At 45.2% G+C, this 14,326-nt stretch overlaps 1 protein-coding gene across 3 annotated transcripts in view; it reads right to left on the bottom strand.

The window, feature by feature from the left end:
* Positions 1 to 11,891, bottom strand: part of CADM2 (cell adhesion molecule 2) — a 569,139-nt gene extending 557,248 nt beyond the window's left edge. For 2 of the 3 annotated variants that reach the window (XM_064410951.1, XM_064410953.1), the window contains exon 1: positions 11,292 to 11,891. In XM_064410951.1, coding sequence (XP_064267021.1) covers positions 11,292 to 11,352 — 61 coding nt within the window. In that variant the 5' untranslated portion in view covers positions 11,353 to 11,891. The remainder of the gene's footprint in view (positions 1 to 11,291) is intronic. The other variant, XM_064410952.1, reaches the window with a different exon arrangement.
* Between the last annotated feature and the right edge of the window lie 2,435 nt (positions 11,892 to 14,326).

The raw sequence follows: 14,326 nt of genomic DNA, 5'->3' as shown, positions 1-14,326 counted from the left end.
TTTATTTTTGTAATCTAAATTCACATATGCGTGTGTATTCTGCAATAAAATCTGTCACACTGCCACAGGAAACAATACTAACAAGTTTGTCAGGAGTTATTAAAGCATCTGATGTAGACACTTTACAAGGCTATACTGTGAAAAAAAATCAAAAACAACTTGCATATGCAAGAATGGCAGAGACTTGCAATAATACAAATCGTATCCTGAAGCACCAGAAACACTGGATGGATTGCTCATCTTTTCTTAATTCTACTCTTGGGACTATTTCCCTCATTTAGCCAAACACTGTGTTTGTATTGATTCCCCTGTACAATAGTCTGACATTTGATAGTGTTCCACATGTTCCAGATACAAAAAAATATATTTACGATACAGACAGCCCCAGAGCCTCAGTAATGTGTTTAAAAAACTTTTGGCCAGTTGTTTCATAGTTACTTTCCTATTCTGCAAACAGCAGAAGCCTTTCAGAAATGGGGTAGATATTTCAGGTGTTAGCTGAACTGAAAGTTTTCATGTAAAAAATTCCCCTTTTAGAGAATGAGTGCTGGATTGGGACAATCCAGAAGTTTGCCAGAAGGCAAGAGCAGCACCTAAGAAACTGCCTACTCCTACTATTCAAGCATCTTACCCAAGTTGTAGTAGTGTGGCTGCCAGTGTTTAAATTTGATAAGCACAGTGCTACACATGCAGAGCAGTTATTTCATTTTTCTAGACATGCTAGATTTCCTAAGTTCTCACTCAGATCAAGAGGACATAATAGCAGTGGAACTGTATTTCTGAAGACATCTTCTGTTTTGACATTGATATTCATAAGTCAACTCCAATTTCTCATGCTAATATACATTTCACTGAATCTTTTCTGTAAGCCTCTTAATTCAAACAGAGCACAAGTGACATTGATACTTTGAGTATTCTGGGTTGGACTGCATTCTACAGTGAAATGGCTTGTCTTGTAACATTAGAGAGAAAATGGGAGTTAACTGCACCTACAAAGTGCTTTAGCTGCATTTGAATCAGATGCTCAAATCAAGCAATTGATTTCTCTTAACTCAGAATGAGGAAAATTAAATGGGGCTACGCTGAAATGCTCTCATGCAGTACATTTGTACCAATCTGCAGAAATTCATCTCAGTTCCTGGTTTTCCTATGGTGACTTCTGAAGTATTTTCAGCTCTCATATTTACCCTGTCCTACTTATGCCTGTACTAAGTCTTCCATATTTTGCTGACACAAAAAAAAAAATCAGGTGAATGGACAAAAGAGACTGGAGCTTTATGACCAGCCTTGTAAAAAGCATTTGAAACCACTGTCCCTGGCAGGAGGCAGGCTCCAGTGCCAGGGACTGACTCCAACTGGCTCTCTTCCTCACCTCTGTCAGTACACATTTGAGGAAGGCAGAGAAGTAGTGGGTAGAAAACACTAAGAATTAAAAATAAAATGAAACCGAACCAAACTCCCGCTCAAAAAAAAAAAAAAAATTCTAATCCTGCTATCACATCAATCTCAGGTAGTTTTTCCTTGAAGTAGGAAGAAGGATGTCCTCTCACAGCTTCTACAGAATGCACTTCCCCTAAAATCTTGACTTGTTTCCTTCCATTTCCTGCAGAGGGGAAGAACTGGAAAGTCACAACAGGAGAGAGATGAAAAGTCCCACTACATCCTGCAAACCCGCAGTCATAGAGGGGCTTGTTCCAGCCTGATCTTCACAGATGTCTTGGTCCTCCACAGCAAAGGCTTCTGTGCTAACTCCAGAAGGGATGTTTCAGTCCTAGAGAAAATGAGCTCTCCACACGCCCTGTCCTCCATCCATCCACATCTCCAAGTACCATCCATGAAGAACACTCAGGCGCTGTCCTGGCAGAGCTCACTCCTTGCAGAATTGACACATCAATGTAAACAGATTAGACAGGATCCCAATTTGAGGCCTTTATCCTCACAATCTTAAGAAAGCAAATCCCTCATGCATACAGAGCAGGGCTACTGCTGTTTCTTCACCATAAGCCTTGAAGCAACAAGCAGAAGGAAAAACAAGGAAGATTTTTGGGTTTGGTTTGTTTTTTTTTTTTTTTTATTGGCAGGTATCCTGCGCAGACAAGGCCTAGAGGGAGATTAATCTGCATTTATCTGTTCCCAGCCAGTCACATATTTTGAAATTTACTTCTGAAAATATTTACTTTGTATAAAAAGTTCAAGCAATTAAAAGGAAAAAAAAATCCTATGATATTAATTCTAAACAAAAACTTTTCATTTGTTTACTTGAAATGATAAAGACTACAAGATTCTGTTTTCCTGTTGGGATTTCTTGTGTATTTCAGTTTGCAACAGACATAGCCTAATGAACATTAAGAGCATCTGCATCCAAATCCTGTGGTACAGATATCACAGTAAATGAAGAATATCCTTCATAGCACATGTTCAACTGCTTCTTTATCCAGATTTCCTGTTATTCCATTTTGCATCAGATCAGGAAGAAATTGTTCTTTTGTAGAACAGAAGTATCACTTCTAACAGACAAAAGCAGATCTGTACAAAATCTGGCATAACTCTTTTTCTCAAAATCCAAAGACAGCTTGGAAAATTCTACAATCCCACTGTTTTCAAGAACTCTTCTCCTTCCCCTGTCCCCACATATTGCTTCCACAAAATATATAAAAGCCGAGTCTCTTAAACCAGTTATATGCTAAGCTATTTTGAAATTAGATTAATCTTATGTGCTAAGCATGTGGAAGTCCCATAAATAAGTCTACAAGCCAGTGAGGTTTTTTATCTATCATAAATAAAAACAAATGGCCCATATATTTCTATTGATTACACGCTTTCCCAGTGGCTCCCAAATTCTCCATTCACAATGCAGCAAAGCAATGATTTATAATTTGCAAAACAAAGATGGCTTAGGAAGATGAAAAGATTTTAATTTTATTGTGGTCTAATTCTAAACCTCAGGCTTATTTTATGGGGAAGTTACTGAAATTATGTGATCTTAGGACTAATATTTAAGGAATTAATGAGATTTATTCACTCTAAGAACCAATTTTACACACCAAAAAGAAGTATTAACCAGAATCTTGTAAACCACAAACTTTACATTTACTGAGGAGAGATATGCCACATACTTGACAAAAGAATCCATATAATAAGAAGAATGGCAAATAGTTCTGCAGAAGATGGGCAAATAGTCATTTTAACCCATACTTAAATAACTTATACCCTGTTTGTGTTCAAAAAACACCATCTTCACTGTGTTTATATAAGCAAGCAGCAGTCCAGATTTGCCCTAAGACATGTTAGGCTGAGGACTCCAGCCTTCAGAGAAAACAGAGTGTTTAAAGGTAATTCACTGCTAATTTGGTTTTATACCAAAAGATGAGACAAACCTTTTTTAATATACAATGTCCTGTCAATTATCTGACTCAAGTCAGATAATTTAAGTTCTGAAAAGCTCCTCACAGTGTTAGGAGTTGCCATTTTTTGCTACAATTGGTTTTAAGTTAAAATTCAAGGGATTCCCTTTTGACTGCACACATGCAATTTGTCATTAAGCACAATAATCACTGAACAAGATGGCACTTCTATCTTCCTCCATATCAGTCCAAATCTCACCTATTTTTCACAGTGTTACAAGGCTACATGATACAAGCCTGAAGGCATCAGTAACATTATTAGAAACCTGCAATGGAAAAGTTAAATAATTGAAAAGTTAAGAAAAAACTGCAATGCCAAGAAAATGCTTCACATGTCATTTAAGAAGTGGCATGTTAGCTTAAGGTTTCCTCCAAAGACAAGAAGTTCTTTCATTCTCACTACTATTATCTCAGTTGCTAACAAAAGAATTCATATAAATGGAATACTTCAATATATTATACCAGACCTGTCACAGACTTGGGATACTTTGTTAATCCTTGATTAGTAATCAGTTTAGTGAGTAATATTTCTAGTCACTGCATTTATTCTCCAATTTGCAAATAGCTGCAGTTCAATGTTTTTGTGTATTTGAAGACATAAAACATCTCATTCAGTTGAAATAAATTCAAGAGTGAAAATAAGTGTTTTCATTTATCAAATTAAGTCTTACTTGCTCTGTATAAACTGTGCAAATCAGTGGAGAATTCTTCACTGTTCTTCAGTGTACCACAATAAAGCACCAACTAGCATGTCACATATAAAAGCATACTGACAATCAGGGAAGAAAAAGAAAACCACTTTAAAAGGGATAAATATTAAATGAACTGGATGCTTTTTACAATATTTTAATTAAAATAAATTTGATTGCTTCTGCTTCAACTAGTACAGCTTTTCCCCTGGTTAGGGACTAACCAGAACAGCCTTCCTGCCTTACAGCATAGCAGGAATAAAAGCAGGTCAAGCTACACTGTTAATCCAGCAGATGTAGGTCAGTTTAGGATAAATATCTGAACAGACAGAAAATACCACAGTGCCCGTGCCTACTACAACTTCTGCTGTGAAGTAATTTGGTCTTACTCTCTTCAGAGCTGTCAGTCAGTGGCAGTTCTTGAATCTCCAGTGCTGAACTTGGGAAAAAACAAGAGTTTTAAGACTCCAATGGGTCTGTACAACTGCACTGCCTACTCAGCTTCTGCCAGAAGCAGCAGCAATAATGGAGTGCATCATATATTGATAATAAAGGTGTATCTGCATCTTCATAAGTGGTCACAGATTTTTTTTTTGCATAGCAAAAAGCAAACTCTGGTTCCTTTACTTCTGGTTTAGTAATTGAATTACCATGATTAGAACCGTTGTTTGATTAATACTGTGGCATATAAGAGGTTTAAAATATCACCAGGATATTTTTACCTCTAACGTAAGAAAACAATCTCTCCTGCACTATCCTACCCAACAAACTGTTTACACAAAGATGATGACAGAGGGAATATCAAAGCTATTTAAACAACCTCCATACTGGATATGTGATGACACATGCTGTTTTACAAAAAACCTAAACCTTGCCAACTCCATTCACAAAACAAAGGAAAAGCTGTAGAGTGGTTCAGGAATGTATCTCCACATGAACAAAACTTATACAGCAAAATTTTCAGCTCTGAAAGAACTTTAGGGGTTTGAATTGAGGAACATACACTATAATTATTTTTTCTGAAACTGAAGGGCAGCTGCCTATGGACAGTTAATAATCTTTATCAGCTATTTAAGGAAAAAATGATAAATCTAAATTGAGTGTTACAAAACAGAAAAAGAGCTGAATGCATTAATTTATAGTAATGTAAAACTGTAATAAAATTGATTTGCTGCTACTTTAAATGCAAAAGTTAAAAAAGCACTCACACTCTCCAAAAACCATTTGATTAAACTGGAAACCAATAAACACAACTCACTGGTGGGAGGAAATTGTCTTTCCCTCAAAAATCCTAAACTTGTCAGCAAAAGCATTCTTAAATCAGACTTAGAAAAGTCCCAAGGTTTCTATTTTGCAAATAAAAGGACAGAAAATGATGCAAGTATGATTTTTTTCCCCTCACATTTACAGATTAAAGGGACAGGAGATGGGAAAACAGGTAGACAAACCACCTACATTGTTCACTAACCCCTCTGTAGCTGTTCTTGTTCATGTAGTTCCACATGCTAAAAAGTCCTACACACCAAATTCCAGAATTAAAGGAGAGCACACGGCCCCCAGTGTTTTGTCCCTGAAATAAATGTTCTCTCCTTCTTTCAACCCCCTTAGGATGCTATTACGATAGTGGCTCATGCATTGATATTTAAAGCACCCATCCTGATCTTAGTATGCATTAACATAAGAGAAAATGCAAACATTTGGCTTTGTCTTTAATTTTCATTTATAAAATGAAGGGAAAAGATCCTGAAATAGGTTCAGAGGGGGAAAAAGAAAAAAAAAAAAAACCAAAAAAAACAAACCACAACATTAAGAACCCTTGCAAAGACATCACATTCATTTTTGAAAATACTCAGTTCATTCCAAAATGTTTCCATTATGTAGAAGCATAATTGCTCAAGGGCAAATTCCTGAGAGAAATCATGATTTTACAATTTATTCCTTGCCACTGGAACGTGATATTTGCCTTTCTTCCTTTCAAACACACCTCAAAAACTCCTTGGGAAGAAGGGATATGCTCATTAAGATCATACTTAATATCAATGCAGTCCCAGAGGATACACACACTAAACTGTGTCTAATAGTTTTACATTTCTGCATTTGTTTTAGGATGTGTATTTTAAACAGCATGTCAGTGGCAATCACTCTACAGAAGATCCTGCATTGTTTTGAGAGGCCCTAACTTTTGGGAGTTTCTGCCTGCTGTTCAACTCAATTAAAACAAAATTGAAGTAATCCTTCTTTTTCTTGGAGAAGACATTAAGAGGACAATGACAACATTTCCTATTTCTACATTTTCAATTGTAAGATGGAGAGGGAGTCACTGTTCTAGCTCAATCAACCACATTCTGGTTGGTTATACTGCTTTTCTTTTTGGCAAGCACCTGATGTCCTCGTCCATACCATACATAACTGCTGTTACCAGTTACTTAATCAACATTTGTAATGCACAGGAGAAAGAGAGAGAAAAAAAAAGAAAAAAAAAAAAAAGAAAAAAAAAAAAACTCAAAATCCAAGCTTCAATTTTCAATTTACATTGCAATATTAAAATAATAACTCCTATTAAGATAATTCTTTGGTAGAAGAGTAAGAGTAATGTCATTCAACACATTTTGTCAATAGTAGGATCAGACCAGAGGCATGAGAAAGCTAATTATAAGAACTAAGGCTTCTGTAATAATAAACTATAACTTAGAGACATTTGTAGTACATTATCATGGAATTGCAACTGACAAGTAAATTTAAAAGCAGAGGCAGATTCACTGTTCTACATTTCTGAAATAAAAAATTTTAAAAATAAGAACGAAACTAATAGGAAAGTAGACAAGAAAAAAGAAAAATGTATTTGCTTCAGCAGAGGTGCTTCTGTTGATTAGCACTTCCATGGAGTTACTTCTTTGGTGACAAACTTCAAAACTGTTTACTGTTGATTGCATGGCAGAAACTTGATAAATTGAGTGCCAGAGTGATAAATATTTGAGTGCGTAATCCCTATTCATGCATTCCACAGGGAACTTGTGGGGCATCATCAATGGGAATCTGGATTTTTTAGTTACTTCATGTTCTAAACCTGAACCGCTATAGAATGACTAACAATAAAAAGTCATGAAGAAATCAAGCAAAATAATTGATAAAAAATGAACTAGCCTGAGAACTAAGCAGTTAATAATCCTACCAAGCCCTCTATAGATTGATGGAAGTCCTATAAAGACAGACACCATCAAGTAAAGTGAAAAATTTTATGGTTCAAATTGTGTCTAAAAGAGACTGTACCAAAACTACTGTCTTTTATTATGTAATTGTGTATGCCCTCACAGTACCTACGGAATTAAAACTCCATGCATTTGACTGGCTGTACACTGTATTAGCATATGAACACTTAGCTGTCAAGACAACCCCTGTGCAGGCAGCCTTGGGTTGCCAAGGTTTTGCTAGCAGAAATCCAACTGAAAATTCACAACAAAGTCTAAATATACAAGATATTGAGTAATGTGTAACAACTTCATCTTAAATCAGCTTAGACGATCTCATAAGTAGTCATATCCATGTTTGTCCAGGTTTGTTTGCAGGTTTTTTTATTCTGCTTGCAACAGATCCGGGCTAATGAAAAGAGTCTCACCCACAAGCAATTACCTGTCTTGGCTGATTTGTTGCATCAGTGGCCACAGTTTCTGACAAATTAAAGAGTCCCTACATTATTTTCATTAGTAGACAGGTTGCACACATTTGAAGTGTCTGAAGCAACCGCACTGAGAAGATTTGTCCAGCGTTGGCAAAACCTTGGAAGTGGATAGTTTGTTCCCACACATGGCACTACCCAGAGCCTTCTCCGAGCTGAGCACATTAAGGCATTAGATGCCATTTGCATTATCACACAGCAGGGGGCTACAGCAGCTACAATTCCAGGATAATCCTAACCTGTATCTGTATCCTATGTATCCAGAACTATTTTTATTGTAACAGTTTCTCACATGGCGACTCTTGACAACAACGACCCTACTCATCAGGTTGCATAAAAAAAGCTCAGATGAAGCACTTGAGTTATTCTAAAAACATGCCTCCCCACACAACTGTTAAATTTTGTCTAAGACTACATTCATGAAGTCAAAAGACAATCAGAAAGAAAGAAAAAAAAAAGAAAAAACGCTGTCTGTAAACATAAATAACAGGTTAACCCCCTGGGACATCATTTAAGTACTCCAGGCTCATTACAGTGCTCAAGTTAAGAACAGCAGCAGCCAGAGATCCCACTATTTTCACAGCAAATGCTGGAGAGGGCAGAGCAGAGGAATACTGTCCCTGAACTCAGCTGACAAACTGCTTCCCAGCTCCACATGTTATTACTCCCTCTCCCACCTCCGTGGCTTCCCTTTCACAGCAAGCAGCTGACACTGGGCTCTTTTACTTCTTGTTTGCCTCCTCTCTGAAGGGACTGCTTGCTGCTAATGCTATTCCATGCACAAGCTGAGAAGCATTATTCTATGTCCTCTTCCCTCAGCTGATGCTTCATCAATAGTCTGGACAGATTCCTTAAGCAAGTCTCTCCACAGATCTTGCCAGAAAGGCAAACTTCCATACAGGACACATGTCAGCTTGACTCTTTGTCACCTTGTCTTTAATTAGCTTCAGTTTCACCAAGAGAAACCATCGGTGATTACAGATCAGAAGTGCTTCGGATCCTCAGGAAAAAGATGTTATTCCCATCAGAGCTGACAGAAAAACCTGCATGTCCCACAGCCCACAAACAAAAAAATTGGAAGAATCTAATAAATCCATTGAGCTACTTCACAATACAGTTTGGGGAAGCAAATCAAGCCAAAGGAAAAACTACTTTTAAATGCAGCTATTAAGCTATCAACAAGAAATGTGTCTAATGGTAACTGTATCTGCTACTTCTGTCAAAATAAATGGCAGAAACTAACAAAACAACATTTACAAAGTTGCGCTTTAAGGTGGACTGAAGGGATTTGATATTCTGTTGGATACAGCTGCCACTGAGGACAGTCTAATGGAATATATTTATTCATCTCCTCCATTCTCCTTTACCTCAGGAAATAAGGGTGGGAGAAATTACTTCCTCTCACTTCTGCCTGAGTGTTACAGGTTCTTTATATCCCCTTGAAAGAACGCTCTGCTGAAGTGTGGTACAGAGAGAGCCTAAGTATTTCTGATTGAAGTTTTAATCAGGAGCTGAAAAAATAATTGTGCGAGAAACTGAAGAGAGGGGAGATGCTTTACACATGCAGAGGGCAAGATGGGTAATGTGTTAGGCATCACTTTTCCCCATCTGCAAGGACAGGCCCAATGTGGTTATTTTCACACAGTCACTGTCAGATTTTGCACTACACCCCATTTCTTTGCAACACGTTTTTTACCTGATGCAGTTCACAGAGTTACATTCTGCCTGGCACGCTCTCTAAACTGCAGTGAAAGACATCACTGTTTTTAATCACTGGTTTACTCTTAAAGCTGCGCCGCGCTGAATGCGGCTGATTGCATCTTAGGAAAGATCAAATCCTCCTCCTCCAGCAGCAACCCCGGTTTTATTGGTGACAGAAAGTCAGTCCAGAGCCTTCCCACCCCCAGCTCCGTTGCAGGGCAATGAATTGACAATTCACAGGGAAATGTAAAAGGCAGAGAGGAGCCAGCCCCCAGGTGCAGCGCGCCGCACATGCCCCCATAAATAATCCTGTATAGCACCAACACAGCAGCTCCTTTTGCGGTGACGTACCGGGCAACCCACAAACATCGCGAAAGAATACAAATAATCCGCCCGACGGACCCGTCCTTCGCGGCTGCCCAGCGCACTCCCTTCCCCTCCCATTCCTTCTCGCGTCCTCGGCCGGGAACTTCCCCGCGAGGTGGAGCGGGGGCACTCGGAGGGTGTCTGGGCGATGGGGATGCCAGGGGATGAGGCTCCCGTGTTCCGGGAACCCGGGCGGCTGCCGGTGCCCCCGCTCCGGGCCGCCAGCCGCGGCTCCCTCCGGAGAGATCGCCCGACACATGACGCAGCCATGTGAAACGCGAAATATATTAAACTTGACGTGAGATGGCATGACGGAGGCGAGCGAGGGGGGGGGGGAATAGAAGGGAAAAAAAAAAACGTACAAGGCCACTTAGTTTAATCGACTCTTCGCTTCTCCTTCCCACACCGAAACGCCCCGCACGCCGAGCGAGGGAAGGGCTGGGAGATGCCCCGCATCCTCCCGGAGGAGCGGGGTCCGCCGGCGAGTTGCAGCGGGGTGGCTCCCCGGCCCCCTCCGCCCCCGCCGGGCCGGGGCCGCCGCCCGCTGCCCGCCTCGCACCGCGGGGTCCCCGCCGAGCGGGGCGGCCCGAGGGCCGCTGGGGCAGCGAGGGGACAAACTCCCGGCGGCAGCGCAGCGCGGCGGGCTCGGCTGCCGGCTGGGCTCCCGGCGGAGCGGGAGAGCTCCGGGGGAGGCTCCCCCGCCGGCGGCCGCGGCGGGCGGTCAGCTCGCAGCGCCTGGCGGGGCTTCCCTGCGCGGCCGCCGCTCCATCCCGCTCGGCCGGATAACGGGAGCGGCGGCGGGGAGGGGGGAGAGGGGAATACATCCAGTCTGGAAACTAGCTGCAGGATGAGCCGCCTGGAGCAGGATGGCGAAGGGATCCGCCGCCGAACCCCCGGCTCATCCGATTACCCTACGTGCACATTGGATGCCTGGCACACAGACACGCACCCCCGGCGGCGGCGGCGGCGCAGCGAGGCGCGGGCACCCCCCCATCCCGCCGCCCCCCGCCGGGGGGGCACGGCTGGAGCCCGCACGTTTCCCCGGGATGTTGTTGCAGCGCACACGCCGCTGCTGCGGCTGCACTCGCACTTTCGGGGGCACGTTCGCGGCGGGCGGGCGGGAGAGGAGGGGACCGCCAGTCCGGGGGGCGGCTGCGGGGGTCGGGTGAGGGGTGGGTGGGGGAAGAAGCGAGGAGGGCGAAGGAGGGCGGGAAGAGGCTGGCGAGGGAAGGGCAGGAAGGGTTAACAGCCGTGCGGCGCTTCAGCGCTGGATAGCGCTACCCGAGCGGGAGGCTGGGGGCGCACGGCGAGGGGGGAAAGCCGGGAGAGGGGCGAGGGAGGGAGCGGGTCAGGAGTGGGGCGGGGGGGAAATCTGGGATGCCCCGGGCCGCAGCGGTGCCCCCCCGGCGTCGCTCCCTCCCCGCGCGTGGGGCAGGGGTGGGGAGGAGGCGGTACCTTGTACGAGGATCCCGCAGAGGCTGTAGAAGCGCAGGAGCGCGCCGGGCTTCAGCCGCATCCTGGGGGCTCCCCTCGGGCTGGGTGGGCGCCAGGCACGCAGATCCGCAGCCTCCCGCCGCTCCGCTCTCCGGGCGCTTCCTTCCCCCCGCAGGAGCCGCCGCCGCCGCCGCCTCCGCCGCAGTGTCTCCCTCGCTGTATCCAGTGGGGTGAGGAGGAGGAGGAGGAGGAGGAGGACCAGGGTCGCGGGGGTGGATTGGGGAGGGAGCAGGAGGAGGAGGAGGAGGAGGAGGAGGAAAGAGCGGCTCTCTCCGCTGGCTCCGGCGCTGCTGGGCAGGTTCAGGTTCCCACCGCGGAGCGGTGCCAGGTGCCCCCGCCGGCTCCCCTTGCCCCTGCCGGCGTGTCCGTCCGTCCGTCCGCCTCTCCGCTCGCCTATGCCAGGCTGTCCCGTGCCGTGCCGCCGCGGGGCGGCGGAGGCGGGGGGGATGCGCAGGGACTCCGATCCCGCTCCGCTCCCGCTCCGCTCCAGCCGCTTCCCGGCGCGAGACACAAGGGCAACCTCCGCTCGCCCCGCCCCTTCTGCGCCTGGCCCCGCCCCCGGCCCCGCCCTCCGGCCACACCCGGGCCCTCCCTGCGCCGCGGCCACGCCCCCGAGGTCCGTTTGGCCCCGCCCCCGCCCTCCAGGCCACGCCCCTCAGCCCTGGCCCTGCCCCTCCGGCGGGCGCGTGACTGGCGCGTGGCGCTGCCCAATGGCCGCAGCCCGGGGTAGCCCGGGCAGCCAATGAGGAGCCGCGTTACGAACCGAAGGGGCGCGCCCGGGGGCCGGGCCCGCCTGCCGCGCCGCTGAGTGACAGCCGGCCCGGGCCAATCGCGGGGGGCGGCGGCCGCGCGGCGGCGCCGCAGCCAATGGGCGGCGAGAGCGGCGGGGGCGGGGCGGGAGCGGGCGCTGTCCAGCGCCGGTGCTGAAGCGGGCGGGCGGGAGCGCCGCGGGACGCGGGCCCGGCCGGGGCTCGCCGGGGACACGGGCGGCCCTTCCCCCGAAACCCCTTCTCCTCCCTCTGCTCCTCCTCCCCGAAAACAGCGGATAAAAGGAGGGCCGGCTGCGTCTCCGTGCTGGGGGGGACGAATCCCGTGCAGGTGCCCTGAGGCGGCGGCGGTGAGGTCGGCCCCCGAGCAATGGCGATGAAGAGATTCCTGGACGCTGGGCAGTGTTGGCCGGACTCCGCGTGGCGTGGAGAAAGTTTTTTCTTTGGAGGGTTTCTTTGGAGGCTTGGCGGCAGGAATTGCTTATGTTCCAAAAGATAAAGCGCTGAATGCCACGAGAAATGCAAGAAGGCAGGCAGGCACCTCACCTTCGTGCATTTGGTGTTTAGCACAGCGTGGGCCACCTTTTGCACAAGTGAAATCAGAATGCCAGGGTTTGAAGTTGCTGGATCTGTCTGTAAACACACTGTGGAGGAATTGTGTTGCCTTATCCCATAGAAAGCAGGATTCCCCTGCACCCAAATAATGACCAGGCATTTCTCCAGTTCTGGTTCCGTCCTTTTCCTGTTGAGGTTTTCTCTCCAACACCAGCATGTTTCCCACAGTAATAACTCTCTTAATTTCCACCTTGATGTCCCAGGCTTTGACAGCAAAGAGCTTTACGGAGATAAGTGGTGAAATAGTCTTCCCTACAGGAGAGGGAAGCTCTTTAAAAGCTCATTTCTCTGAAGGGGGCACGGTCTCAGATTGTCAAGGAAGTGCAATCAGTTGTCAGCTTCACCTTGAAGAGCTTGCACAGGAGTGGGATCGGGGAGGTTATGCATTCTGCAGTCATATCCTCCACTTTGTTCATTAGCAAGTGATGATTATGCCTGGCAGCAGTTGAGACTGCATCAGGATTTATACCAAGTTCCCCCAGTCTCCACAAGATGCTCACATAAAATACAGAATCGAATCAAAGAATCACCTTTTAAAGTTCTAGCATTTGTATGGTTTGGTAGCAAAGGACCATCACACCCATATCCATGCCTTTGGAGGGTTATTTTAGCACTATAGAGGATGTAGCACTGGAATGTCCCCTAGGACAGGGAAGCATTTGTAGTCTGCCTCTAACGCATGAGTAGATATTTGCTTTACTTGGGTTTTTTTTTTGTTTGTTTGGGGTTTTTTTTCTTAGTGAAAAAAGACACAACAGGCAAAGTTTTTACAACTGTTCTCTTAGGGTCCAGCGCAGGTGCAGCAGTAAGGAATGGGGAATGATTACCAAAATATTTTAGAAGACTTACAGAAAGGATCAAGTCATCATGTTTAAGGCAGCCCTATAAATGTCAGCAAATGTTGGTGTGGGCTCTTTTTTTGGTTGGTGGTGGAGGAAATTAAAAAAAAACAATTCCCACAAATCCTTCACTAAGGCAGGACTGTAATACAACCTGAAGTGCTTTTGCATTAATTATGACAGCTGACAGCTCTGTACTTTTGACAAGACATACTTTTGTTTGTAGTCTTGTTCCAGGAAACATTATAGGAAAGGTACAGGAGTCTTCCTAGCTTAGAGATACAGGAGTCTTCCTAGCTTAGTGATTAAAAGCTGTAGAAAGGAGACCTCTGGCAGGTTAGGAATGAAGCTCCTGCTTGTACATCGTGGCTTTTTCGAGTCTTTGCCATATCAGTACACTTGGAAAAGCTGATCTGAGTGTTTAGAAACACCAGCTGACCTTTTCTTGCCAGGATTCAGTGACATGGACATCATGTCACACCTCATAGGAACATAACCAGAAATACTGGTTCTTGCCATTCTTTTCTGGATCAAGTGGGTCTGAAATGAGCTAGCAGTCTGTTGATAGGGGAAAAAAGTCCCAATAGTACTCCCCAGGATTTCTTTACTAACTACATTTCTGAAAAATGTGTGATTAAAATTATTACAAGTGCCAGATATGATGCTGTATTTCTGATTAACTCAGCTGTGTTAATTTGATGATTTCTGTCAGCATAGTAGCACATCTTGTGACATCCAGTGGCAGCTGATACCTAAACAAGCTTTGCAATTGGTC

This window comes from Passer domesticus, chromosome 2, assembly GCF_036417665.1.
Source record: "Passer domesticus isolate bPasDom1 chromosome 2, bPasDom1.hap1, whole genome shotgun sequence".
NCBI classification, from domain to species: Eukaryota; Metazoa; Chordata; class Aves; order Passeriformes; family Passeridae; genus Passer; species Passer domesticus.
This window is presented reverse-complemented; position numbering and strand designations above follow the sequence as displayed.